Source organism: Aythya marila (genome assembly GCF_965140915.1).
Source record: "Aythya marila genome assembly, chromosome: 17".
Taxonomy (NCBI): Eukaryota; Metazoa; Chordata; class Aves; order Anseriformes; family Anatidae; genus Aythya; species Aythya marila.
Genome location: NC_139058.1, coordinates 11,562,834 through 11,590,298, shown reverse-complemented (window position 1 = coordinate 11,590,298; position 27,465 = coordinate 11,562,834). Strand labels below are relative to the sequence as shown.

Here is a 27,465-nt window from a genome sequence, read left to right as displayed (position 1 = left end):
GGACTGGCTGCCTGATCTGGAAAACACTTTATGTTAAGAGTGCATTCTCATTTACATCAAGGGAAGAACATTGATCATCCTCAGGACTGGACTATCAGTATTTAGAAGAATTCTGGACAAAAAGACTGTCCTCGGTATGTTTTCTTTTGCCCTAAAAAGTTGTTTTTCCTTGTCCACAGACAAGCAGCCAACAGTAGAAAACCACAACTGAAGATGGCTGTGATAACATTACTCTTGCTGGGTTAGGAAGATCTTTATTTTCCATGCAAAACACATAATTATTAGTTTAATTATATAGCCTGTTTTCCATGTTGCGTTTGCCAGATCTGATATTGCTAAGAATTTAATATTACTTTCACCAGTGGTGAAAAAAAAAATTGTAGAGAAAATTAAACAGTATCGGTCTTTCTGCATGTTATCTATCACAGGGTGACTGAGAGTTCCAGTCATTAATGTACTAGAAATACATTTGAAATTTTACAGAATATGATTAGCTGCCTTCAGGTCCTTTTCAATAGGATTGATATCTGTTATTCTTTACAGGGATTCCTAAATTTCTTTTGCTAGAAACACTATCAAAGGTGCCGATTTCTGGCTTGTATCCATCCATGTATTGTGGAGTATTTTGAAACAGCTTGTGTATGTACCCCTACAGGTAGGCAAAAAGGAAATAATATTTGTAGCTTCTTTTTCTCCTGAAATTAAAATATACCTACACAGTCCAGAGCCTGAAAATGAATTCCATTTAGAATGACCTGGATTGTAGAAGGAAGAGGGGGAGTGTATTGCTAAAGAAACATTAACTGATGGAACAGATGGGAAAGACAGACTCTCTAGAAAAAAGTTCCTGTTCATTCTGCCCAGCTTAGAGCGGTAGCTGGTACAAAACCAGCCTGTTCAGGGGTGGTTTCATTGTAATGTCATTTAAACCACCCTGAGCTGGGAGGGACATGTCCTCAGTGTACACTGAAGGCGGCTATAGCAGTCTGCTGTTCAACTGCACGGAGCAGCAAATCGGTACATCTCTAATTATTATTTATCTGGCTGGCTAAGCAGTGCAGCATTTAAAACCTAATTTGTTGTATAATTTAATTTTAATTGAGTCTCCCATCCACACAGGACTCGTTAAGTTAGCAGTATGTTTCACTTTCTGTCTTTTTACGTGGATACTATGGGAGAGTTGCAGGAGCTGAACCAATCGTTCGCTTGCACTGCACTATCACCAAGGTGCAGTAATTCCTTGGTGTGATTGCAGAGGGATCTCTTGGCAGGAATATTTGGGGTATACGTTTTCTCTATGCCACAGTGTAACAAAACAACTTCCTCCCTCAGCTAATGCCATGGTTTACACAAAAGATTTGGTTGTTGGGCTTTCAGTTACATCTCCCATATGCTGGTATTTTCCTCTGCAGCTCAGAGATAACAATTACTAGTAAATGTGAGCAGTAATAAAAATGAAGCACTGTGACAATGCTTTTGAGTGATAGTAACTTTCACTGATGTGCTTCTCTTCAAGTGTATAAAAGGCAGTAGTTCTCAGTGAGGACAAAGTCGAAAGAAAGCAGGGCAGTTTACAGACAATTCCTTTTGGAGGGATGCACAGGCCTCAAAGAACCAATTTTGTGTAGTAGTATTACTAAGGGGTGAGTTATAGGCTAAGGTCAATAATGCAAAGCTTTAAGTACGTGCATCAATTTTGACTTACATGGATGCTTGTTTTCTCCTGAAGTGGGGCCCATGTGATTGAGAACTGTGAAGCAATAGTGTATCAATTGAAACTGCAGATCTTAAACACTTTTTAAAAATTATTTAGCTTGTACCCATAGAGATGTGGGGCTTTCTTGCACAGGCTGGTGTCGCTGTGAAGTTCATGTGGCCAAGGGGATTCACAGGGGTTCCAGGAAAGCTTAAGATAACAGCAAAGTCTCATCGCTCAGGCCTGGGAATCAAGTAGGAGTATCAAAGCAAAGAGGTACAAATGGTTTTGTTTTCAGTGTGTTTTGATTTAATCCAAACTTCAGAATTTTTTGGGGGTGGTGAGGAGGTAGGGGGCAGAGTTCACTGCAACTGTCTGGGTTGTATGACTAATGTAAGAAGCTGATTGTCGGGGAGATCTAGGGTATCTCAGCTTCCTCCTGCTCTATTTTGATGTGTTTAAAACTGTCCAAGTTCCTTGAATGAATGTGGTGAAGGAACTCACAACCAGAAAGCCGCTACTGGTGTTGTGCACAAGGATAACAGATAATCTGCCTAAGAGGCCATCTTACTGGTGGTGCTAATTGGCCTGAGAAGATTATAGTACTATTAGTACAAATGTCCCAGGAAACACTTGAAACAGATACACAGAAACAAGAGACAGGTGTGCAGGCTGATGAACAAATGGGCAGTAGTGATAATGCTTTATGCACGGGGGGAGGAGAGGACCACCAAATTCACATGCTGTCTGCCTTAATAGCCTTTGTGGTGCTGGTGTGTGGAAGGGGGGGGTTAGGTTATTTGTGAAATTCTTCAATGGCTCAGAGAAAGAGGGAGTGATGCATAAGAGGCTATCTTTCAGAAGACCCTGAGGAAGGAGCTCCAGATGATGTGGATGTGCCCACCAGAGGACAGGCAGCTGCCCGGTGGGCAGGCACGAGGGCCTGAGGTAACAGCCGTGAGGCTGGAGGGTGAAGGCAGCACCAAGCACGTGATGGAGGGAGACAGTGCCGCTCTGTGGGGCTTCAGACTGAGCTAAGGCAGGAGCAGGATGTGCACAAGTGAGGAGGTAAATTGTTCCTGGTCAGTGTAGCACCTTGAGGTTGCTTTGGGTGGGATGGAAGGGAGGGAAGGCGAAGTAGGGGGCCTGGGGAAATGAGGATGAGACCGATGGCCCCACAGGGGCTGGGTTAGTGCAGTGAGGCTGCCCTTGGGGTACTCGTAAGACCTCCCACTTGATGTTTTGTTCAGTTATGTTGTTTGTTTAGAACTGTAGAAGAAGGCATTAAAACAGGATGCAAGCTACAATCTCAAGGCTCACAGCGGAAAGCAGAGATTTAAAAACCCTACCACTTTTGCTACAATCTCTTCATTGTATATAAATGAGATGGTTATGAGGGTAACGAAGAGCAATGTGATGATTCTTAAGGGTGTGGGAAGCTCTGCTCCTCGCTCTCGTCCCTGCTAGCCCTGTGTTTGGGTACGTAAGGACTCCCTCAGTGGTTCATCTGGGGCTTCCCACTGCAGGCAGGGACCCCACCACAGGGCACCGATCCCACCTCAGCGTGATCATCATTTCTAAAGCGTTTCCCTTGCAAGTACGTTTTTATTTAACCACCAACTCTTCAATAACGAAGAGCTAAACTACGAGCATTTTTCACCGCCCCCGACCGAGCTCAGCCGCTCGCCGGCACGCCCAACCCGCCGCGAGCCCCCCGCTCCGCCCTCAACAAAGATGGCGCCCGTCGCGTTGTCCCCCTAGCGAGCCAGCCCACACCCAAGATGTCCGCCGAGGCGTCGCCCTCCGCCCCTCCCCTCCCCTGCTCCCTTCTCTCCCCGATGCGCCGCGGAAGGCGCCGGGCTGCAGCCGGCGCGGCTCGGGGCCGGGCGCCGGAAGGGCCGCCCCCGCCGCCGGTGCGTTCCCCATGGCCGCCTCCAATGGCGGGCCGGGCCCCGCCCCGCGGCGATCAGCTGAGGGCGGCAATGTCTGGTGACAGGAGCCGCCTCGGCCGCCGCGCTGGGTGTAAGGGCCGGGCCCCGGGCGGGCGGCCGGGGGGGAGATCCGGGCACCCCGCGGCCCCCCCGGGGAGCGGGGCGGAGGGGAGAGGGCAGCGCGGGCCGGCCCTGCCCGCTGCCCCTCAGGCGGAGCCCTGCGAGGCGGCGGCGAGCGGCCCGGGGAGGGCGGTCCGCCTCGGCACAAAAGGGGGCGGCCGGGGGCGGGGAGGGGGCCCGGAGAGCCCCCGGGGGGGCGAGGGGTTGAGGGGCAGTGTGCGGGGCACGGCCCCCGTGAGGGGAAGGGAGCACCCGGCTTCCCTTCTCTTCCCCCCCCCCCCCCCGCCTCGCCCCGGGTGCCGTGCGATGTGGGGTGGCTTTGTGTGTTTGTTTTTGTCAGATGTGAATCCAAATGGAGCGCTCGGAAGGAGGCGAGCAGAGCAAGCAGCGGCAGCCCTGGGGGAAGCTGATCCGGCTGGGTGCTGAGGAGGCAGAGCCGCACGTCCTGCTGCTGAAAAGGGAATGGACGATTGGTCGGAAGAAAGGTGGGACAGGCAGGGTGTGCTGGGGCCGCAGGGAGCCCCTCCGGCCTTTAAGGCGTTAGGAGGCGGCCTGTGAGGCAGTGGACTGAGAGAAGTTGGTTTTGACCGCTTTCAGCTGCCGGAGGTGCTCCCCAGACCGTCCCTTGTTCCCCTGGGCGCTGTGCAAAGAGAAAGTTTTACACTGACCTTTTCCTCGTTTCCGCCAGATTTCAGCATGCACACCTTTATAAGCAAATGTGCCTTTTAGGTCATCAGTGACAGTTTGTACAAATAAGAAAAAATGACAGTTGATTCAGAAGAGCGTCTGCATTAGTCTTATTTATGTTCCCTTTTCATTTCTGTGGTTAAAATGAGTGGGAACTGCAATACAAAATGCTTGGGCTTCACAGAAAAGAAGATGTCCACATGAAAACTCACACTACTTCTGGCTATATAAAGATTGCTAACAAGTACAGAAAGTTTTTCTGAGTGGATTTACAAGCTTTATGTTCCGCATTTAAGGCTATTAATATTTGTCTCTTATTTTAATGCTTACTGTACTTAAACCAGTCACCATGGTGTTTTAATTTTTTTTTTTACTCTGCCATGACAACACTAACTTCCAATTCTTGTCCATCAGATCAAACTATTTGGGTAATTGCATTTTGTAAAGCAATAGTCTTGAACAAGCGCTAGATGTTATTACTCTATGAGAAATGCAGATAACATGTAGTTGGAAAAACGTTTTAAGTATTTTCACGTGGTAATAATATTTAGATTGCTTAACGTTATCTAAGCTGTAGATAAATCCTTCAAGTTGAGGTCCAGATGACGGTTGGATTTCTTGCAAGCTGAATTGTTTATGTACCTGTCTACTGATAGATCAATAAAATGAGTGACTCTCATGACAAGCTTTGGCTTGCAAATGTTACTCGTAAAATTATCAAGAATATTCGAAAGGACAAAATGCTCCAAATGAGCTTTCCTGCTACTGGTGTGATTCTGAGTAAAATTTAGTTTACTCACTTTCATTGTGCTTCCTGTTGTTGCAAGTTGTGCAACAGTTAACTGTAGCTGTTGGCTGTGCCCTGAATCTTTGGAGCAGGATAGCAATAAGCTGTCACAACTGTCACCAGCATTAGTGGCTGCTCCTTTGGGGTATGTTGTTTTTGTCAGCTGACACCTACAGTTGTACCTACAGTGTGAATAGGTGAAAGTAAATCGTATTTTTGAGGTTTAATTTTCCTGTAAGCAGGTGCTTTGAGTCATTTGTGAGAGAGATCAGTGTCTTACGCGAGGAATTTTGAGAATTGCCTTGAACAGTCCATGTTAAAGGGAAGTAAAAAACTCTTGATTTGCTCAGAGCCCTGGAGTTGTAGGTAGAAAAGTCTCTACCATGTCAGTATTGTCACTACACTTCTCCAGCATATCCCTAAATCTTAGTCAGTCCTGGGGTTTTTAATCTCCAGTCAGCTTTAATAATGTAACAATGCTGTCAACAAAGATAAGGAATATTTTCTTATTTAAAACCAAACAAAAGAAAAGCTTTAAGGTAGAGCAGTGATACTCTCATTTATCAGCTGTTGGTTCCACTACTTCTTCCCGCTATACCAGGATGAACCAGAAGTTAAATCAAATCAATCAGTGTTACACTGATGTGGGAAAAGAGCTGGGTGCTCTGTGACATATCCCTCTAGAATTTAGCTCGAATGCATTTCAAGTATTTGTGAATTGGTACTGCTCTAGAGCAGAGTAATTGTGACATGATTTCCATCTGTAAAGGCTGGGATTGGGGAAAGAAAGGGAGTGAAAACACCTTAAAATGGTTGAAATAATCTTCTATCAGTACACAATTCTACTTCACCATATTTATGTATCACATGGATGGACTGTGTTTCTGCCTGTATGCCAGTAGAAATTTTGAACTACTGCAGATGTACATGAGTCAGTTTGTTGTGCATTTATAGCCATGTAGAATGCTGATCTGTCTGTGTAATGTGTATTTTTAAGCACACTGGAAAATCTGCTTTCTTTTTAAGGTTGTGACTTATCTTTCCCTGGCAACAAGTTGGTGTCTGGAGATCACTGTAAAATCATAGTGGATGAAGAATCTGGTCAAGTGTCATTGGAAGATACAAGGTTGGTTTTCCTGTGCACTTCTGTTGTTGTCTTCTCTTTAGTCTGTGAAGTAAAATCTTGTGTATTGCTCAAGGCATTGAGAGTAAACTCTTCTAGTTTTCCTTCCTTTTTCTGTCTTTTACTTTTTGCATCTGTGGGGTGGGGTTTTTTAGATTTTTATGGTACTTCCTAAGTATTTTTTTCTTCTTTAAAAGGAATTGATGAAAATGCTGATGATGTAATAGTTCTGTGGGATATTTCTTTAGTCTTGTGGAGGAAAAAAAAAAAAAAAAAAAAAGGATTAGAGTGATGCCAACATTCTTAAAAGCTGTAAGCATGAGCGTGCCTCATTTCAGGTACTCGTAAAGGGAGGTAGATACCAGCAGTGCTGATCTCAAATCTCATAAAATAGTAAAAGTCTGTATTTGTTATACATCTTTCTGGTATTCAAAATATCAATAGCCTGTATATCACGGGCAGTTTAGTTATCTGTCCTTTGTGGTGGGCATGTCAGATGCAGATTAAAGCCTATTCAAACTACTTGAATAGTAAAAGATGCTTGCTAGAATTCTACTGTTGAAATGTGTTGTGTTTTCTTATGTTTAACCAGAATGATTTTTTTTTTCCTATGGTGTGTCTGTATTCAGTTAAGGGTTTGAGAACTAAGGCTCTTAATGTAAGAAGATTTAAGCACATACCTCATTGTAACTACTGTTAAAAAGCAAAGCTAATTTAGTGGAACTACTTCTAGTATATAAATTTAATTACATGCTTCTTCATATACTGAAGGCTAATGAACTTGCTATGCTGGTGAAGTTATTTTCTGTAGAGTTTTAAGGCTACTGTGGAAGTCAAGTAGCACTGCAGGGGTTGTGGGTGGTTTCTAGTGGATCTTAGTTTTTTATAAAATGTGAAATAGGAATTTGAATGGAAGGGGATTTCTTAAGAGATTGTAATCCCCTTCAAATTTTCATCTGCTTCATTTTTGACAGGATTTTTTGTCGAAAATTGCAGAAAGCTTCTGGTTTATTACATGTCAAGAAATTTGTGACATTTCAGAATGTTTCTGTAAACCACATTCTTTTTATGCCATGCCCCTGCAGTCAATAAAGAAACAAATAATACTTTTCTGCCAGCTCCCCCCATTCTTTGTGTCTAGAAGGCATTTTACCCAAAGATGAGGATAACAGTTTAAAATTCAGTGAAGTATATACATAAAGACAAAATTTAATGTGGGAGATTTTACAGGGTATCATGCTGAATCTGTTGTTTCCTCTTCAAACATACCAGAATGCAGCTAAATATATTGTTCTGGGAGTTCAAGGTTAGTATTGGGTACTTGCTGAGAAAAAAGCCTTTAGTTGACATCTTCCTTTGAGCAAAACATTTGTCTCTGGTTCAATTAGAGACTGTGCTGATATTAAAAGGAACTCGCTTCTAGATATTTACATGGGCTATTTATTTTTATTTTGTTTCCTTACGTAAAGCCAGAACATAGTGGAATTGTTCAGCTTGGAAGATGCCTAAGGAGGTCCCATACTTCATTTTTTTCATTTCCCTTTGTTTCAATTTATGATCTTTGTTCCCTCAGTAAAGAGCCTGGCTCTGTCTTGGTAACTTCCTCATAGGTATCGGGTGGTTGCTATTAGGTCCCGTGCTCCCCAAGCCACCTTCTCCCAGGTAAAACAAGTCCAGTTCCCTTAGCCCTTTAGTTCATAGGTATTGTGCTCCAGCTCTCTGGACATATCAGTGGGTATCTGCTGGACTTTCTCAAGTTTATTAAGACCTTTCTTGTACTAGGTTAACCAAAACTAGATGTAATATTGTAAACGTGGGTTAATGAGTTCCAAGCACAGTGGAATAATAATCACTGCACTTGATCATCCGACTACGCCCTGTTAATACAGCCAAGTGTGCTGTAGGCCTTCATCGCTGCCAGGGCATGCTGCTGACTTATGCCTTGGCATAAATCCAAGGTGTATGATCTCATGCTTAGGCATAAGATCCACCAAGATCCCTTGCTGGTCTGTCCCCAGCCTTTACCGGTGCAGGTGGTTATTCTATGCCCTGTGCAGGGCATTGTGTTTGCCTTTGCTGAACATTGTGGTGTTCCCATCAGCATGCCTAACGCCCTCTCTAGAGCCCAGCTTTTGCATACACTGAATATAACTCCTACTTTGGTATCATCCACAAGCTTGATAAGGGCGTACTTCCTCTCCCCATCTAGGTTGTAGCTAGAGATAGTAAACAGGATAGGTCTCTGGATAAACCCCTGATGGTTTGTGGCTGTTGGGAAAGCTTGTATTGTGAGAGGCTGTGGGACGAAATGCTAAACTTCAGGGAAAAAATGTCAGGTCTAGCTAGGACATCTAGGTAATGGCTTGTAAATGTCATCCTCCAATATGATTCCACAGTTCCAGATATTTCAAACAGCAGGTCATGCCATGTTTGCCAATCCGTGGTAGTTTCAGAGGGCAGCTGTAAGTCCGCGTTTGAAAAACCATCTGTTGTTTCAGGTGCATTTAGCTGGAAGAAGTAGTTCAGACCTATATGGTAATAAGAAAAGCTGGAAAAAATGTGAATGATGTAGAAGTTTTCCTACCTTTCCTTCTTCTCCTCCCACACCCCCATACCCAGCCCAGGCAAAAGCAGCCAGCAGAAAGAGCTAGCCAAATCAAATTAACTTTTCTTTTTACATGATGCATTCATGGAAAGGTGGGGCCTGTTACACCGCTAATGTCATCGAAGGGCTGCATGCCTGCAGAGTACTACCAGTTAGCTGCTTATGCACGTTGCACTTCTGTGTGGCTAGCAAAAAAAGAATAAGGTCATTCCTGTGTTCTGCTTGCCAGTGAGTTGGTATGAAGTGTAGTTACCTCTTGCTGAATGAAGAGACTAAACAAGTTGATGTAACTACTTGCAGAACACCCCACTCTTCTGGGTCTCCCAATGTTTGAGCTGAATATCAGCTGAGCTCCAAAGAATCAAGCCGGCTGAAAGAAGAAGAATTTTGAATGTTTGAGTTGGCAATACTGATGCCCAGAGTCCCAGAAAAATACTGCAGCATCAGCTCTTTCTGCTGTTAAGTGGAAAATAGTTTGGAAACATTGCTGTGGTCAAGCTCAGATTTTTCTGGTGAAAAGGAATGCATTGAAGGAGGCAGCTGGTGTGGGACAGTTGAACTGAGTGGACTTTGTTTTTCTATTGTAATTAGTTCAAAGAACATCATTAAACACATTGTTGACTGTCCACATATTTTTTTATCTCTGTGGTAGCATACTGAGTTCTTGGATCTATTTTTGAAAAGACTTACAGTAAATTCGCAGGTGGAAGGAAATGTGCAGAAAACACAATTATTGAGTAAACAGAAATTTGGAAATAACAAACCCAAGAGTTAGCAAATAGTACAATAAAATATCCATGGAATCACCCTTTTTTTGATGTATGTTTCTGCTTTATTTTCCAAACCATGCCCTAGTTGCTTGGTACTGCTTGAAAGAAATACCAGTTAACCTGAAGCAGCTGAAGCAGTCATTAGTTTGCTGTAAGTAAAAGCAATTGTAAGATTCTTTGAAATAGAAGTTTAAAAAGCAAGTAAAGTAACTTCTAAGGACTTCCTCTTGTTGAATTCTAATGTTTTTGTTCATTTGTTTTTAGGATTCTGATTAAATATTAAGTGATTTTTCACAGCAGGGAAGGTTTATTTGCACAAGACTCTTCCCCGTGACAGACAAGCAGGTAGTCCCTTTCTGTGGGGGAACAAGAGATTGATCTTCAGTGGAGAGTGGTGTCCTTTCTGCTACTAAATTCTACTTATCCTGCAGTCAAGCTATTTCTGTGAATGTAAAATAAATAAAAAATGAGACTGATACAGTAGAGAAGGGCTTTAGTAACTTATTAGAATTCAAAATTCATTTCAGTTTACAATGTGTTCAGGATAATACACAAATAACTTCTAAAACTATCAAACCATAAGCTTTACCATAAATTACGTTCTTTTCCTGGATGGACACCAGTAATTACTAGAAAGTAATAGACTGTCGTTTTTCTGGGAATAATACCAAAGTATCTGACAATACACAGATCATTTATCTGCTTCAAAAAAAGGCATTGTCTGAGTGAAATGTGATGGTTCATATAAATTCTGTACAACAGCCTGGATAATGTATATTTCATTAATCAAACTGTAAAGTCATCAACCATGTTGGAACTGAGTCAAGGCTTTTTTTTTTTTTTTTTTGTACCTTTTTAGAAAGGTGACATTGGGACCTTTTGTGACATTGTTTCACAACTCAGACAATTTATGTCTGATGGTCCTGTTTTTCTTCTCCATGTCAAAAATAATACAGCCAGTTAAAATAAAATCAGTAGTAAGTCCACATTAATGACCTTCATATTTAGGATTCTCATTGTGTTTCCTACTTACCTTATAAGGACCTTACTATAGTCTGAAACATCAGAGGAATGTGCAAATGTCATTATTTACCATGTGTGTCTCATTAAAAATACCCACAACATTAATCCAGTATGTCACCATATCTGTTCAATGTCTCTGAACATTTAAACCGAACCCTGAAACTGGAAATGCTAAGTGAAAGAATAACACAATTATATGGGGTAGTTGGATTTTTTTTTCTTTGATAATTGTGGGATAAAAAGACAACTGCTTCAGTTTGCTAATGTATTTAAGAAAAGCTTGTGATTTTCTGTGTTGAAACCAATTTATTCCTACTTCATTTGCATCTGTAGATGCCACATAATTAATTACTTAGTTCTCATCAATGTCAGTATAACTGTTCAGGACTGAAAAGATGTAGATATTTGTAGCTACTTTGTGGATTAGGGTCCTGGGTGGCAGTTTCTGCACTTGCATCGTTAGACCAAGAATGAGTGGTTACTGATGCATGATGGTGACAATTTTTTTCCCAAGAATGCCTCACTTGATTTATTGCCCCTCATAACTATCTTTTTAATATATTATTACTAACATCAGAGTTAGGTTAAAAACAAATATAGTTTCCAACAGATGGACTAGGATTATTTTTCTTAATTGCTAAACTTCTTGTGCTTTTAGCAACATGTCTGTTCTACTGTCGTTTTCGTTCTCAAGTCTTTCAGGCTTCAACATCTATATGCCTAAAGTGAAAAGGCAAGCTCAGGATAGTTTCTTGGCTTATAAGGGAAGCTTTTAGATACTTTAATGGAGCAAAGATTGTTGTGACCTGAAGATTTTTGTTTGTTGACATCTGAAGTTGTTTTATAATTATTATATTGGATTAGTTGATTCATCCATATATAGAGAGAAAGCAGTTGCATAGGGAAAAACTAGTATCTTGAACAAGACATGCTGTGGTTATTCAAAAGGAATTCCTTTCCCTTCTAACATTTCAATGTAATGCTTTTGACTTTGTGAAAAGGTCAGCAGTCCAAAGTTCTCTTTTTCTTTCTTTCTCAGTTGATATTACTAAATAACAAGAGAATTTTCCAGGTTCAAGTTGCTTTTTTCAAGGAAAAATGCGGAGGAGAAGGGAAGGTGCTAATTTCTAAATAACTGTTGCTCTCTTCTAGAAAAACTAGGTTTCTAGGTCTATTTAAAGACTGTGAAGTGTCCTGAGAATGAGCGGTGGCCACCAGGAGGTGGCAGCAGAGATTTGCTGTCATTTCATGGAGAAGCTTGCTCTGCTGAGGGGAAAAAAAAAACAGATCTGTTCTTTCATATTTGGTACTAATTGCTGAGACCTGAAATAGCAGAAGTCTGAAGTTCTAGAATGCTGCAGCCCTGAAAGAGGCTTATTGTAATTGAGCTGAAATTTTTCAGTATTTGAATAATGTGATTGAGTTATAAGGCTTGGATATAAAACATCACTCACAGTGAAACAGCAAAGATATCTATTAATCCGCAATGCTTTGTATTTGCTGCTTCCCCAGTTTAATTTCTTCCATGAGTCTTGCAGCTTTTATAAATACCAAAATAATTCTTTCCAACTCATCTTTTAATTGTGCTTTTTTTTTTTTTCACTTTATGTCTTGATTTCATATATTTCAGATATCCCTTCCTGTTTTATACTCAAAGGGAGGAGATTTTTCTACAGAAAGAATCATCTAATTATTTTGACACAGCGGCCAAATGTCAGGGATCGTTTGTCTGTCTGTCTGTCAGCTACCATCTCTTTACTAGGAGCTCTAAATGAGCTCTGAAGTCCGAATAGCCCTGAACTTCTGTCTCTCTAACAGTTGGGTTGGTGTTTTGTTTTGTTTCTGAACAGTTCTTTCGATCCTTTCTTAAAATGTTTTTGAGAGACAACAGTTTTTGTCATGAAAAGTATCTTGTATTTTCCCTTCCTTCTCCTAGGTATTTATGAAAACATTTACTCCAAGTTATCTTTTCTTTCTCTTTACAGTACTAATGGAACAGTAATTAATAAACTGAAAGTGGTTAAGAAGCAGACATACCCTTTACAGACTGGAGATGTGATCTATGTTGTTTACAGAAAAAATGAGCCAGAGAACAGTAAGTAAATAATATATTTTTTCATGGTATACTTAGTCATTTTTGAATCATGAAAGGGAAAAAAATATATAATTAAAACAGAGTTACTTCATTTTAAGACAAGCAATTTGTTGACACGTAGAAACAAGTCTCCATAAAAGAGGTCATGGACATGCTAATTTTTACAGTGACAAGTAGTAAGTTAGGGAAATCTTTCAGACTGTATTAGTTTGAAGTGTTTGGCTTATAAAAATAAAATCGGCGAATGTGGAGGTATTTTTCAGTTGGTTTTATTAATACATACTGAGTTAGTTTCTCAATGAAACTTAGAGCATGCCGTAAATCTGTTTTTTTTTTTTTTTTGAGTTCATGCATTTCAGAAATGTAAGCAAAATGGATTGAAGAATTTGAGAAATTAATTAAGAAATAATAAGCTGAATGTAGCTTAGTAAGAAGAACAACTATTGCTGAATTATCCCTAAAGATACTCACAGTCTGCTCTGACACAGAGCAATTTTAGGTTTAAGAAACATTTAAGTCTCTGGTTCCACGGCTGGCACAAGTTAAACTTCACACAAAAGCGCCTCTGCCTGGTTTCATGAGAAGAAAAGATCTTGCTGTGCTGATCCTAATTGCCTCCTAAGTAGGAGTATTAATATTGTACTACAGAGGTGATCCCTCATGTCCCTATTCTGTTGTCAGACACTTTGGGGAAGCAGCCGCTTGGACATAGAATTAGCTTGTGTGAGATTAAGGTTAGCTGATTTTTATTTAAAAATTCTGATGAATATTTTTATCTCTTTCAGATGTTGCGTATCTTTATGAATCCTTAAACACAAAACAGGATGCAACTCAAGAAACAGTAGGTAAGGAAGTAATTTAAGACCCAAGAAGAGGAGCTAAGCTAAGCTCCAATAACTAATGCAGCCTTTTTGAGATAATTTGATTCCTTGGGAATTCTGAAGCGTAAATGCTGTGGTGACTGTCACACAGATATCTTTCCCCTTTTTTCCTCCCTCACTGTAGAAGCTAATGTAGAAAACCAATGCCATGTGACCAAAGATACCTCAAGTACAGGAAGAAGTAATGATGAGACCCAAATTACCTCATCACCATCAGCTACTCAGTCTTGCTATGAGGAACCACAGCCATCTACTTCTACATCTAACCTCTTTAATGCTTCTTCTACCTCTCTTATTGAGTCTGCATCTGAGCAGGATAATCCTTCTACATCTGGTAAGAATTGTGTCAAGTATTTAAAGTTTGATATCACATCAGCTGTTATTCCAGATTTGTAATTTAACCTCACCCTTCTCTGTGTCTGTAGCATTTACATCGTGAAATTCTAATGAACTTTCTCTGAGTAGGCAGCGTAAATCTTGGTGGTTAGGTAGAACAGTTGTGAGAATGGCTGTTGCTCAGAGATGCACAAAATCCTTGTAAATCCCAGACTGTTCTGTCGTTACACTGTGGGTTTATAGCATTCTGGTGAAACCTTAGCAAATGTATATGGTTCATATAACAAATCAAGTAGATACAAGTGCTTGCCTGCATCAGTCATTCTGAGAAACTGCTTTAATTGTCACTGTTTCTGCTGCCAGTCACCAGACCCCTTTCTCTTGCTTAGAGCTCTAAGGCCGAAATATACTGCATAGATTCATTGTCTGTTACCTTGTATTTACAAGTGTAATATCCCAGTGCTGCACAACTCTTACAATAGAACTGGAGTAAGAGCAGTTCTCTGAAAAATGGCATTTGACAACAGTTCATGGGGACTTCTTCCACTCCTTTGAAATACATGGAAGTAAAGCTTTGTGCTCTGCTGTGCTCCTGACCTGTTGAATATTATCAATATTGTATAAGTCCTCTGCCTAGCATCTTTGTCAGAAAGATCTGATGTGGATAACAGTCTTTGAATAAATACTCTGTACTTTAAAGAAGGGTGTGTTGTGGGTATTTTAAGTATGGTTTCACAGCTAATAGCCTTATTTCCAGTTCTTCCAATTAGATTGGCTCAGAATACCTGTGGTATAGTTCAGCAAACACTACTTCTGTGCTTTTGCACTGCTTTTTCCTATTCAGATGTATGTGCATCATCAGCATTTGAATAATTTCTTTTTTCATGCCCCATGTCTGTATGCTGTTATGTTCAGTCTTGTGTTTTTATTTTGCAGGATCGCAATCCTCAGTTTTCACTCCTGTGCCTGCTTTCCCAATCTTAGAATCTGTGTGTCTAAAAGCACTGCATGATGAACATGAGAAGCTTGATGACAACACTGAAACTTCTGCAATCACTTCAGAAATCAATGACAAAGAAAAAGCAGAATCAGATGCTCAAACGACAGGGGAGGAGGAAATTTTGGAACCTGCAAAGAAGAAACTAAAAGAAGGCTAGTATACTGCACTATTCTGCAGCCTACTCTGCACTCTTAAAGATTATTGTTGAAAGTTAGTTTAAAACGCTTAGACATAGCTGTAAGTTTCTAATTTAAGTTTTTTAAAGAAGCCCAGTGAGGTTAAGAAAAATAAGGACAGATTATTAGATTTCTGTTAAAGTGAAATACACACCTATCAAACTTAAAGAGGGTTGAAAGGCTAGGTTAGTATGGGATAGGTAATGTTTTCCCTCCTCACAATGTAATACTATGTTGTAGTATTGTATTAAATAAGGAAAGTAATGCTTATGCCCTCTTTCCTCCCATCAGTCGGTTGAGTCAGGTCAGCTGTCATCAGTCCATTTTCAATTTCTTCTCATTTACTTGTTTTCTGGTCCAGTGAAAACGATGACTTCTTTAGCAGAAACTGTTATGTGTAAAGCAAGAACCTTCAGTGGGGCCACTGACAGTGAACCGCGAATTAGTGTGCACCTTTCAGGTCTTTTTTTAAACAGTTAAAAAATAGTTTCAAGAAAAATACTACGGAGTCTTCTGCCTTTGTAGATGAAGATTCCTGTCCAAATGTTCCAGCAGCAGCTCCAAGTGAATGTATAATTAAAATTGGCTCTGAAGATGCAAAAACATCAAATGTGAAACCGGATAAAATGGAAGAAACATTAACTTGCATTATCTGCCAAGAACTGCTGCATGACTGTGTAAGGTAAGTTTGATTGACAAAAGCTGTAATAGTGATATTAAGATAAGAAATTCAGTGACTATTGCTTAAGGTGGCCTGGATATTTAGGGTATTCACAAGCCCTTCTGAGTCTTTTTTTTTTTTTTTTTCCCTCCAAACTATATAGTTAAATGAAGCGAATGCTTTACAACTGTCTTTCTGATTATCTCAACGCAGCATAAATATCTTTTGAGTGTTAAAAATGTAACTAAAAATTGAAAGATCTGTTTTTTACTTAATTCTTTCACTGCTGTCATGCTTGTGTTTTCCAGCTTGCAGCCTTGTATGCATACTTTCTGTGCTGCCTGCTACTCAGGATGGATGGAGAGGTCTTCTTTATGTCCAACGTGTCGTTGTCCAGTAGAACGTATTTGTAAAAATCACATATTGAACAACTTGGTTGAAGCTTATCTAATTCAGCATCCAGGCAAGTTGAACAGTGTGTGTAAAAGAATCTGATGTATTTCACATATTAGCTATGTATGTAACTGATGTAAGCACAAAGACTATTGTCTGTTAAGTTTGTATATGTCATGCTTCTCTGCTGTTTTCTCTGACATGGCTGTAAGAAAACAACTGCTTACATTTAATCTGACATAATAGCTTGTAATATTTCAAGTAGTGGTGAAAATTAAAGGTGATTTAATACTGTAACTGCATATACTAGGAATTCTTAATTTTACATGTATATGACTACTTAATCATGCAAAGAATATCAGTTCTATCAAATAGGAGGCACTGACTGATTAGGCTGCCAAAACTCAGATAATTCTGAAAAATATACTTAAATATGGATTTAATTAACTTTGATCATAGACTCATGAAAACAAAACTTCACTTGCCTGATACTAGAGTCTCATTAGCAGACGGGAATTTAACTAAGAGCTTTTAGAACTGTTATCTAAGAATAAATTTTATGGAAATGAAAATGCAATAAACACATTGTTTAAGTAGGGTGGGAATAAGAAATGTGATGAATCTTGTACTCTTTTCTTGAACTTTGAATTTGGTTTTCATGCAGATAAATGTCGTAATGAAGATGATGTACGTAGCATGGATGCTCGAAACAAAATCACTCAAGACATGTTGCAACCTAAGGTGCGGAGATCTTTTTCAGATGAGGAAGGAAGTTCTGAAGATTTACTGGAATTGTCAGATGTAGACAGTGAATCTTCAGATATCAGGTATGTCTGTGTTGTGCATTGAATTAGATTTGTTTATGCTTGAATGTCTAAACCCACCAGCTAAACTAGTTCCACAAACACTGTTATTGCTGATAGTGTTTCCATGATCATTTCCAGACTGAATCTTTTGTTTTCAGTTAAGTTCATTCTTACCAGTAATTATCTTGGCAATTCTGCTGCCATCCTTCTTAACCTTGAACAGTCAATAAAAAATATTTAATGCTAGAACACCCAAAAACCCAGCAATATTCAGTTTATGACCAACAGCTCTATACTGAGTAGTACAACAGATTTATATGAGATGTGTGAAAATGCTTTTTGTGGCTGTTGCTTTACAGAAAATAGATTTCTGGCTAAGGTCTTGTTATGAGATAAGCAGTCTATGACCCTATGAGTCTAGCTGCAATAGTTGTGCTTTCTTACATTTCAGGCATGCTGCTTTAACCAGGTATATGCTACTGAAGCATCTGATACTTGATCTAGGGATTCCCAAGTACTAGAATAGCTTCTCATTTCCAACAGCAAACACTTTTTGCTGTATGTCTAGCAGAGAACAGAAAAACTCTTCTAGTAGATAATTATTCCAACTTTGTTCCATTCTTTTTTGTTCATCTTACTTCCAGTCACACCACTCAATTTTCTTTCTGAAGCTATTAAAAATCCTTTCTTTCACAGTATTTCCTGTATGTTACAACTAAAGCATTCTTCACAGCTGTGAGGTACTGAGTTATGTAAACTTCCATATGTTACTGGATGAAGAAATTCCAAATTTAAACTTCAAGAATATGACCAACCTCGTCTAGCATAGGGATGTGAGTTATATTTGCGTTTGTTGGGTGTTATTTCCTATGACCTTATTTCCTTTTTTCAGTCAACCATATATAGTATGCAGACAGTGCCCAGGATATCGAAGACACTCTGTTCCAACTCTGCCTGGCACAGGCCAAGAGACAGAAACAGGAGGAATGCAAGCACTGGGAGATGCACCCTCTACATCTGCCAACTTCCCTGCAGGTTGGTGTCATGAAGTCTTCTCAGCAGTATGCAACTAAGATATTGCAACTCATTCACCTGTTATGAACTAAGAATGCTTACTCTTGTAGTACTGTGAGAATGTCACCACTCCACATAGTTATCTTTGCAAATATCATGAAATGTGGCTGTGGTTCAGATAGACTTCTGATGGTTGATAATTTGTAAATTGTTTTACATATTCAAATATTTTTACACACCTCTGTAGTTTAGAAGTCTTAATGTAATTTTTCTGCTCTTTTAAAGAATCTTTCTAAATGTATATATGTTGCTTCCTTGATACTTGCATTTTTTTTAGTCTTGTGTTCACTAAGATCCCTAGTCCAGATTGCTGTCCTGTGCATCATTGTCTATACTTTTGTTCCTTTTTCTTTCTCTTTTTCCATCCATCTAGCTGTCCAGGAATATGTGTGTCCTGCTCAAGGAAGTCACGTAATATGTACCTGCTGCTTTCAGCCTATGCCTGATCGAAGAGCAGAGCGTGAACAGAATCCCCATGTTGCTCCTCAGCAATGTATGTGTGTATATATATATTTTATTTTTCTTTTTAAGTTTTTCTTAAGTTTGGCTACAAAACTAAGTCTTCCCTTATTTTAGTGAAGTTTATTTTGAAGAGTGTTCTTTATTTGAATATTCTTTATTGGATTCTTGTAGTCAGCGCATGAAAATCTTCCTTTATAAAATTTATTATTCCTCTATAGAGTTTATTTTAAATTTGAAAGTTTTACTTTTTTTAAAGCAAGTTTATCAGGGATCTATTATTATTGCTTTATAGGCACAGTGACTATTGAGTTTTTTTGTGTGTAGTTCTTATAGGGGTTTTCTTTGTTATTTTACAGGTACAGTTTGTCTGCAACCCTTCTGTCACTTATACTGGGGCTGCACTCGGATGGCATGTTTTGGCTGTTTGGCACCGTTCTGTGGTATTTGGGGATAAAATGTTTCTTATGAGCATGCTTTCTTTGCAAAAATTTCTGTCTTGAACTTCGGGTAATTTAAGAAATATGATAAATGAGTTTGAAATACAGTCATGCAAAAGGACACACAGGCTGTGTCCTCACATTACAAATACTTCTTGAGTGATGTGTACATGTATTAGCTTTGAAAGGATTTAATTTCTTGTGTCCTTACCATATTCAGCTTGAAAGCTGCACTTGTTGAGCAAAATGCTTTCCAGTATAAAAAGGATCATAGTGTATTTCAGCCTAGTAAGAGAATCATGCAAGTCAATGCAAGAGCGCTGAACATTTGGTGTTAACTGATTGGAAAAGAACCTTACTCTCCTAAATATGTAGACTACTGAAACTCAACGTTTAAAAAAATAAAAATTGAAAAATAAATTAGAACAGTTGAAATTACTTGACTGTAGTTTGAAGCTAATGGAATATGCTTCAATAACACTGTTAATTTGTGTAGATCACTACTACTTTCACCTACTGAAGGTGAAATTGTAAAATCTTAATGTTTTATCTTTGATTTCAACTGGGAATTATATATCACATGCTTTAGCACATGCTGAACACAGCCATGTGCTTGGAGCTCACGTGGGTCTGTGCACATTATTTCAGGAAACAGAAGAAACTTCAGAAAATGCTTGAGGGCTGAGGGGTGGGGGAAGAAATAGTAACTCTTCTTCTTCTTCTCATTAGAAATAAATCTTGGTGACAAGTGTTTAGATGGAGTCCTAAATAACAACCACTATGAGTCAGATATCCTAAAGGTATGCCTAAAAATCTTTATGTAGGATTCAAAATAATAAATGTACATTGCTTAAGATTTACTCCTGAAATTATATGTGCTGCCTGACAACTAAAGTGATGGCATTGTGTCACTTACAGCACATGATTCTGAAGGGCAAGTCATACGAGCCCTGAATGTTCAGCTGGTCCAAGACTGTAGTTACTGTATCTAGACTGGAAGTATTTTGAGGTGGTGATTTGGCTTTTCCCATCTTTGTATAATAGGGCATGGTATCCTGTAGATGTATTCTATTTAGCAACTCTTCCCTTACTACCCAAATTAACAAAAAATAATTGCTATAACTCATGAATTTGAGTTTAAATGACTAGAATTCAGATATGTTTAGTTGTTAAATCATCCAAGAACTTTACTTGTAATGAAGTATTTGTTAGGGAAGGCAGTTTCTACAGTCTAAAGTGTAACATCTGAAATATTAATTATAGAAAAATAAATCACTAAAATATATCAGGAAAACATACGTTTTTTTGTTTGTTTGTTTTGTCAGTATAGGTAAAATTCTATTTGTGATGCATGGAAAATATTTTGTCTGTGCCATGACTAGGTTATCTAAATTAAGTAAAGATTGGATGAAATCTTGATGCAAGTTAAATGAGAATGTGACTGAAGGGAGATGATGTGACTTAAATGAGAATGTGACTGAAAACAATTTGCATTGTTTTAGCAAAAGTAGGTATACTCTGAACAAAAGATACTGAGCTAAAGACTGTATTGGTGATCTGAAAATATCTTGCTCATTAAGCTAAAGAAATGGTATTTTATTCTTATTTGTAATCAGAATTAACCAATTTTGAAAGCCCAGTCAGATCTAGATTTGGAAATATTTGAGGTTAAATGTCTCTGTCTTATAATGTTGGAGATTCTTCTAATTTAAGCACTTAAATCACTCTTTTTTTTAGGATTACCTGGCATCCAGGGGTTTGACTTGGAAAAATATGTTAAATGAAAGTCTGTTAGCTCTTCAAAGAGGAGTTTTTATGTTGTCAGGTATGTTAATGTTCATTTTGGTCTGTGTGTAACTCCTTGTATATGTATAACTCAGTAAGTAATATTATCAAGAGGTTTGAAGTTCTGTGTATATAACCAGTGTAATGATGTTTTTGTTAAGTCTGATTTCTTATTCCTTACACTGACATTATGTACAAACTGGATTTCTCCCCAGATTACAGAATTACTGGGAACACAGTGCTTTGCTACTGTTGTGGCCTTCGCAGCTTTCGAGAACTTGCCTACCAGTACAGGCAGAATATTCCTGTTGCTGAATTGCCAGGTGGGGATAGCTTTGCACAGTACAGAGAAAGTCAGTTAAAGAGTTAGTTTTATTCTTGTGTCTTCTGTTTGAAGCCTTAGATTTAAATGAGATGTGTGTTTATATTCTCCAGATTAACAGGTCCCAGTGTAGGGCAATTTTTTAGCACCTTTATGTAGCTTGGTGGAAGTCTTTTTGCAGAGCTAATATGCTGATTGCTTTACTTGTCAACTGCTAAATTTGCGTATAGTTATTGTCAGACTCCCTAGTGGGATCTTTTCTTTCAATATGATTTCTTATGCATATAATAAATATATCTGCTTAGTGAGAAGAGGAACTCAGTAAAATCCAGAATAGATTCAACAGGAACTAGTTGATGTAATTTATTTTTTTCATTTAAATGCGTAAGATGAAGTTGTTCAGGAAATGTATCATATTTTTACCAGCTCTCAACTAGGAACAAGAATGTTTTCATAAATTAATTCTAAATCTGTTTGCATTTACAGTTTTAGTATAAAATAGCATACAAGCAACTGTGCCTCCTTCAGTCCCAAATCTGTTGGGAACAGAAGCTCTTCCAACAGTCTACTTTTAAACATTACATTTGTCCAGTCAGTTCTTGCTAGCAACTACTTCCATGTCTTTAACTATTTAGAACTCTGCATCTGTGCATAACAAGAGACAGTCAGTCTAGCTTGTTTCTTCTTTGTGTTGCTTTTCTTTTTAGCGTAATGCCCTGCTGGACAACTGAGTGTAAAACATTTACATTTATGTATGTAAAACTAGGGGAGAATAACAAACTACCCAGATTAATTAGTTTTTCTTTTATATGGAAATGTATATAGACATGCTCAGTGTCCTAAACTGTGAAGTCTGTTAATCAGTCCATTAGTCTGTTAAACTAAGCAATAAACTTTCACTTGACAGCATTGAGAATCATATCTTTTCATTGTAAGTCTGTATGAGGTTTGGAATTATTTTTTTTTCATCCTTTACTGAGTGTTTTCTTCCTTTCTGCAAAGGTGAACCAAGATAGTTTATTGCAGTTTCTTGCAAATGTCTTGTTTCTTTACAATGTTTGCTCTGGTCAGTAATCAGCACTATCAGTGGTGTAATAGTATCTACCACCTTATTCAATAGTTTCGTTAATAAACATAGCATTTTATTTTCTCTTCTTGTAGTGACTGTCACGTCACGTCCTGATTGCTACTGGGGGCGCAACTGTCGAACTCAGGTCAAAGCACATCATGCCATGTAAGTTATGCAATTTATAAAATGTTTTTGTTTGTTTGTTTGTTTTGGGGCTTAAAAACAAAACCAAACCTTTGAGGTGCCAGAAGTAGCATGGGGAACATGGCTGTGGTATACACAGAAGTGGGTGAGCTTTGGGTTGTATTTTTTTTTTTTGGTTGGTTATTATGTAAAACATCTTTGAAATAGGCCCTTCATGCATGTCCTAAGGGCACCTCTAGCACTTTTAAGTTGATGTAACCTGTCACTAATGCTTCTTAAGTCCTGTTTTCCACTCCCAAGTCCCCTTTGATGCATATCTCTTCCCTCACTCAAGCAGCTTTTTATTTGCTCATATCTGGAATATTTCTTGGAAACGCTATAGACAATACTTAGCCCTTTCGGATCTATGAGAAATACTCCTCTAGTGAGCTGCAGCAAACCCTGAAGGCATAAATTGGTGGGAATATTTTACAACAAGAAAAGCAATAAAAGTTTGGAACGTGTGACGTTAGAAACCTGTTGTAGCTTACCAGTTCAGATCTTTGAAGGAGTTCAATATATTTTACTCCTCTGACTCAAGCAACCTGTCACATGGTAAAAATGAAATACTGAGCCTGAAAAAAGGGTAGTGCTCTATTTCTCAAGTGTTTTAATATGTCTATGGGATGTAGACTCCTGGTTATTCATGTGAAACGTCCATCTAAACTAAGGTCCTTGATTTAAAATCTATATATATATATAAAAATTCAAGGCCACTGATAACCAATGCAATGCCATTCTTACAAAAAGAGGCATGAAGAGGATGTATGTCAAGACAAATATTAAAGAATTTTAAAAAACAAAACAAAAATTGTCCACCTAAGAGCTAACTCCCTCCAGGGAAGGTTAAAAAAATCCTTCTTGCTATATTCTCTAAATTCTCAGTGCGGTTCAAAACAGAAGATCTGTTACCCCTTATTGAGAAACTGCTTTTAATGAACAGTAGATTTTGCAGCATCTTTCTAATGCTGCAGTGAACACGCACACTTAGCATAATTCCTTTAATATTTCAGGTACCGTGGGTTGAAAATAACCAGTCTTTACAGCTTATTACAGATCATAAGAAAGACTTTTAAAATATTCATCCCCAGTCATTTACAAATTCAGAGGGTTTTACCAAATACCTTTCAAAAATAACTTGGAATTTAAGTTGCAGATTTAATTCAGAAGCACCACCGTTACCTGCAACTTCACATTATAGGACTGTGTATGTTCACACAGGAAATAGTGTTTTGAAATGTTAGTGTTAATTCAGTAGTAAAGCACTTACTAGTTGTGTGCATTTGCATTTTGGTGGATAACACCATTTAAATGGAAATGACTGATTTTTTTTTTTTTCCTTCTTTTCTTTCAACCATTACCAGTTTCTAAAACTTCACTGGCCGCTGCTGTTAGTTTTTAAAATCCATAAACACAAACAAACCTGTCATACCGTTCCTAGATATCCAGTCGTGCTTTTGTTATTGAGCTAAATAGTTCAGCTAAGTAGTTTGGTTATGTAAGCAAGGTTTCTTTCTAATCTTTCATCTGATTCGGTAAGAGGGAAAAAATTCATGGTTTCATTTGCATTATCTCTTCCACACGTGTATATACACACTCAGCACCCCAACTCATGTTTCGCTTTGTGTCAGGATACACATAACCCAAAGAAGAGAGAAACAGAATGAATAGTGAGAGGTTTCTGAGAATTCAAAAGGAGTGCCTTGTGTAGAACTTTGTGCGATCTATTTAGAGCAGGCAGACAGGCTTGCCATTCCCATGGAACTGAAATAATATAGAATGAGAAAAACATTACTTATATTTTATCACCAGAAGAAAACTGTAAGCCAGCAAACGAACATGTTTGTGCTCAAATGTATTATTAGACTGCTTAATACTAGTTCCCAGTGAGTTGTGTAATGCTGTCTACTAAAAATAACCCATGTCTCTCAGGACAAAATTAATTCTCTTGATTCCTGTTTTAATTGCCTTCTGGATTTGAAGTATGCAGAAGTATAGAGGAAGGCTTTTAATAACAGGTTTTCTGTATGCATAATAAAACTACCAAGTGTTAGGCAGGAGAGATGCTGAAAATCCTGTTACAGTTAACATGTTAGTAGGATTTCTGAACAGGTTCTGAAAAACACTGTTAGTGTGTAAATGTTCTGTTTTAAACATTTAAAATACCTTGTGAAAGATGCTGACTCTTGTGTTGCTTGACTTCTGAGAACTGTGTTGCATTTTAATACTTTCTTCTTTTTTTTTTTGTTTCAGGAAATTCAATCACATTTGTGAACAAACACGATTCAAGAACTGAATACTTGTAGTCTGTAGAGAGGGGACAAAAACTTGTTTTACTGCTTGTACAGTTTAAGGTTTCAGGGGATCTTCTCAGTTCTCCCAGTAGCAGGGAATCAATAACTTTTGCATCAGGTAATCTGGTGTGAACTTTTTAATTTGTAGAATTTTACAGCTGAATATGAATAAGGTAGTTTTTTTCCAAGAAAGTCAGCAAGCATTGCATTCCATCCTCATGACTACAGTGTCCCTGTATCACTTCAGTGAAGAACACATACAGAAATCACACACAAAAACCAGCCATATCTTGGGAAGACCTAAGAATAAGGAGTGTATTTGCACTACTTGTGAAGAAACTAAGTAAAATCCTTAGACTTAAAATAGAAATGTTTTGTATAAGTATCTGATGATTATTTCAAGAGCCATTAATATTTAAGAAGGAAATTGTCAGCGTATATTTGTAACTGCATTTTGCGGTAGTCTGATATTTTGTCACTACCCTTTGCATTTGGGCTAGAAATACATTAATCTTCACTTAAAAAGAAATTCCGTCCATTAAACAGCTGTTTCAGCTTAAAGCTTCTACCATATGTGCAGTGTTATAGTGGAAGAAGTACAGTTTCTTTTCTTAGTTTTGTCGTGTTGATGGTTTTTATTCACGTTAAATTACAAAAATAATTGCACAAAAAAAATTGAAAATCACATTTAAAGTTGGGGTAATACTTGAAGCAAAACAGACTTCTGCTAATATTACTTCTGTAGTATTTTATATCAGAAAACCAAACCGTGCTTTTGACATAGAACAGCAGCCAGTAGGACACTGGTTCATTTTTTTGTATTTCTTTTTTGGTTTGATATTGTATGCTAAGTATGTACCTCTGCCATGCAGCTGTTCTCTAGCATGCATACACTGGTAAAAAAAATAAATGTAGAAAAAGCTGTAATTTAAAACTGAATATAGCGGCTTTACTGGAAAGAACAATCTTACAGAAAATAATTATTTGGAGAAATTGTAGCAATATGGAGACATTTCTGTAGGGATAGGGATGATGAAGGGGAACACTGGTGTTGCTGACATAAATAACATAGATCTTATTTTCATGCCTTTTGCAGAGTTCATTCAGGAAATGTCCCACGCATCATTTAAAAAAAAAAAAAAATCCACCACCACCCCTCCCTGCTCCCCCAAATGATTTGATCTGAACTGTTTCATAATAATTTCGTAGTTAATGTTCACAAAGCTCAACTGGGACCAATTTCTCTTTTTCATCATACTTAGAAGAGTGAAACAGAAGGAGAAGAAAGCATACAAAGTTACCTCTGTAGATACCATGTTGTTTTTAAGTATGCCTTACTTGTGAGTAGGATTTATACTGCAATGTTAAAAAGTGTACACACTATCTTGCGATATAATGGAGCACAAATGATGCAGCACATCATGTCTACTGGTGTCAGTGAATTAGAAAACAAAAACTATTTCCAGTAATGCACATCTTAATATGAATGCTAATTAAAATTATGCATTTATGTTTAGATTTTTATTTTTTAAAATAGCTGCCGCAAGGCTGGGTCTGCTGACCATGTCCGTATGCTATTAAAAATACACTTTGGAGTGGACTTCTCTTCCTAGTCTCTGGGCATTTTCTCCTGTGAGTAGGATTGAAATTGGATCTGGAATAATACTTGAAACTTCTTTTAACAACAACAGTGTGTTTCTGTCTTTTAGTATTATTAACAATGTTCTGTTGCTTCTGTATTTGTACTTTATGTTTAGATTTTTTTAATGGTTATTGTATCTTCTCAGGACAACCATTCCCAGCTGTTTTTGATCTCATTTTTCATCTCTGGCTGTGCATGTAGCAAAATGAGTGCAGTTGTAGAGATCAAGCCTTTGCACATTATATGCAGAAATGTGCTTTGCATTCTCATTCACCACTTCCCACACCCCAGATGGGCTTTCAGCATAGACTTGTCACTGTGCTAGTGTTCAAGCCTCTTGTGCTGGATTTTTTTGGTCAAAAGTAGTATCTACAGTACTATGTACAACCTCACTTGCACTTACTGAAGTTATGTTTGTGTAGGGATATATTATGTGACAAAAAAAAATCTGGAAAAAAAAGTGGAACTTATGTACTTAACATCTAAACTACCTGTGCAGTAGAGGTTCTTCAAATTCCTTTTAAAAAACCCTTTTCCCTGTTATAGGTAATTGATCTGCCTTTCTATGCATATAGGGTTGCAGTAGTGCAATGGAATGAAGGGATTTTTTTTTTTTTTTGTCATTTGTATTGTACCAGGAAGAGATGAGAAATTAACTTGCAGATGGGGAGGGTGAATAAATCCTGATCTTTATATGCTCTTAAGTAAGTAAGAGTATCTGTCATGGGTATTACATACTCTATACATTAGACCTTTTTAAATGTATGGTTACCAGGTGATAGTTAATGTGATAAATGTATGAACTATGCTTGGTGTAATGGTTTCAATACTGTAAAGGTGCAGCATATTTTTTAACCTGTCTAAAGCACACCCCCACCTCCTTTATAAGAGATACTTGGAAGCTGAGCATGAAATGTAGTAGAATAGATGTTGTGAAAACCAGGGTGATTATGATAGAGTTTGACATAGTGGTAAATAAGGTACATAGTCTCTTTGAGAAAGTTCTTTTATAAAGAAGGTGGAGTGTAGTTCTTCCAGTTCTCTTTTGTGATTTTTTTTTTTCCTGAACTAAGAAGTTATTAATTAAAAAAAAAAAAAAAATGTTCA

The 27,465-nt window shown here is 38.2% G+C and overlaps 1 protein-coding gene across 3 annotated transcripts; it reads left to right on the top strand.

Moving 5' to 3' along the window:
• Positions 1-27,465, top strand: CHFR (checkpoint with forkhead and ring finger domains). Of its 3 annotated transcripts, XR_014318686.1 has the most exons (19): positions 3,584-3,718; positions 4,088-4,232; positions 6,248-6,347; positions 12,728-12,837; positions 13,623-13,682; positions 13,843-14,052; positions 14,991-15,206; positions 15,756-15,912; positions 16,200-16,354; positions 16,949-17,111; positions 17,983-18,125; positions 18,538-18,657; positions 18,983-19,066; positions 19,793-19,863; positions 20,801-20,888; positions 21,064-21,171; positions 22,332-22,404; positions 24,676-24,834; positions 25,813-27,465. XR_014318686.1 is itself a non-coding variant. In XM_082774094.1 (18 exons), exons 2-18 carry the CDS (start codon positions 4,100-4,102, stop codon positions 24,716-24,718), a joined length of 2,034 nt encoding a protein of 677 aa, XP_082630220.1. In that variant the 5' UTR covers positions 1-134; positions 4,088-4,099; the 3' UTR covers positions 24,719-27,465. The 3 variants fall into 3 exon arrangements, 2 of the variants coding, with proteins under 2 accessions (XP_082630220.1, XP_082630219.1); XM_082774094.1 differs by lacking the exon at positions 3,584-3,718 and adding an exon at positions 1-134 and having other exon boundaries at positions 24,676-27,465; XM_082774093.1 differs by having other exon boundaries at positions 24,676-27,465.

What these genes read in the sequence shown, in the direction of transcription:
- CHFR (XM_082774094.1), top strand. Translation starts at nt 4,100, where the DNA reads ATGGAGCGCTCGGAAGGAGGCGAGCAGAGCAAGCAGCGGCAGCCCTGG. An exon ending in AGTGAATCTTCAGATATCAG is followed by an intron (nt 17,112 to 17,982) that starts GTATGTCTGTGT and finishes TCCTTTTTTCAG; the next exon opens with TCAACCATATATAGTATGCA. An exon ending in ATCTGCCAACTTCCCTGCAG is followed by an intron (nt 18,126 to 18,537) that starts GTTGGTGTCATG and finishes CCATCCATCTAG; the next exon opens with CTGTCCAGGAATATGTGTGT.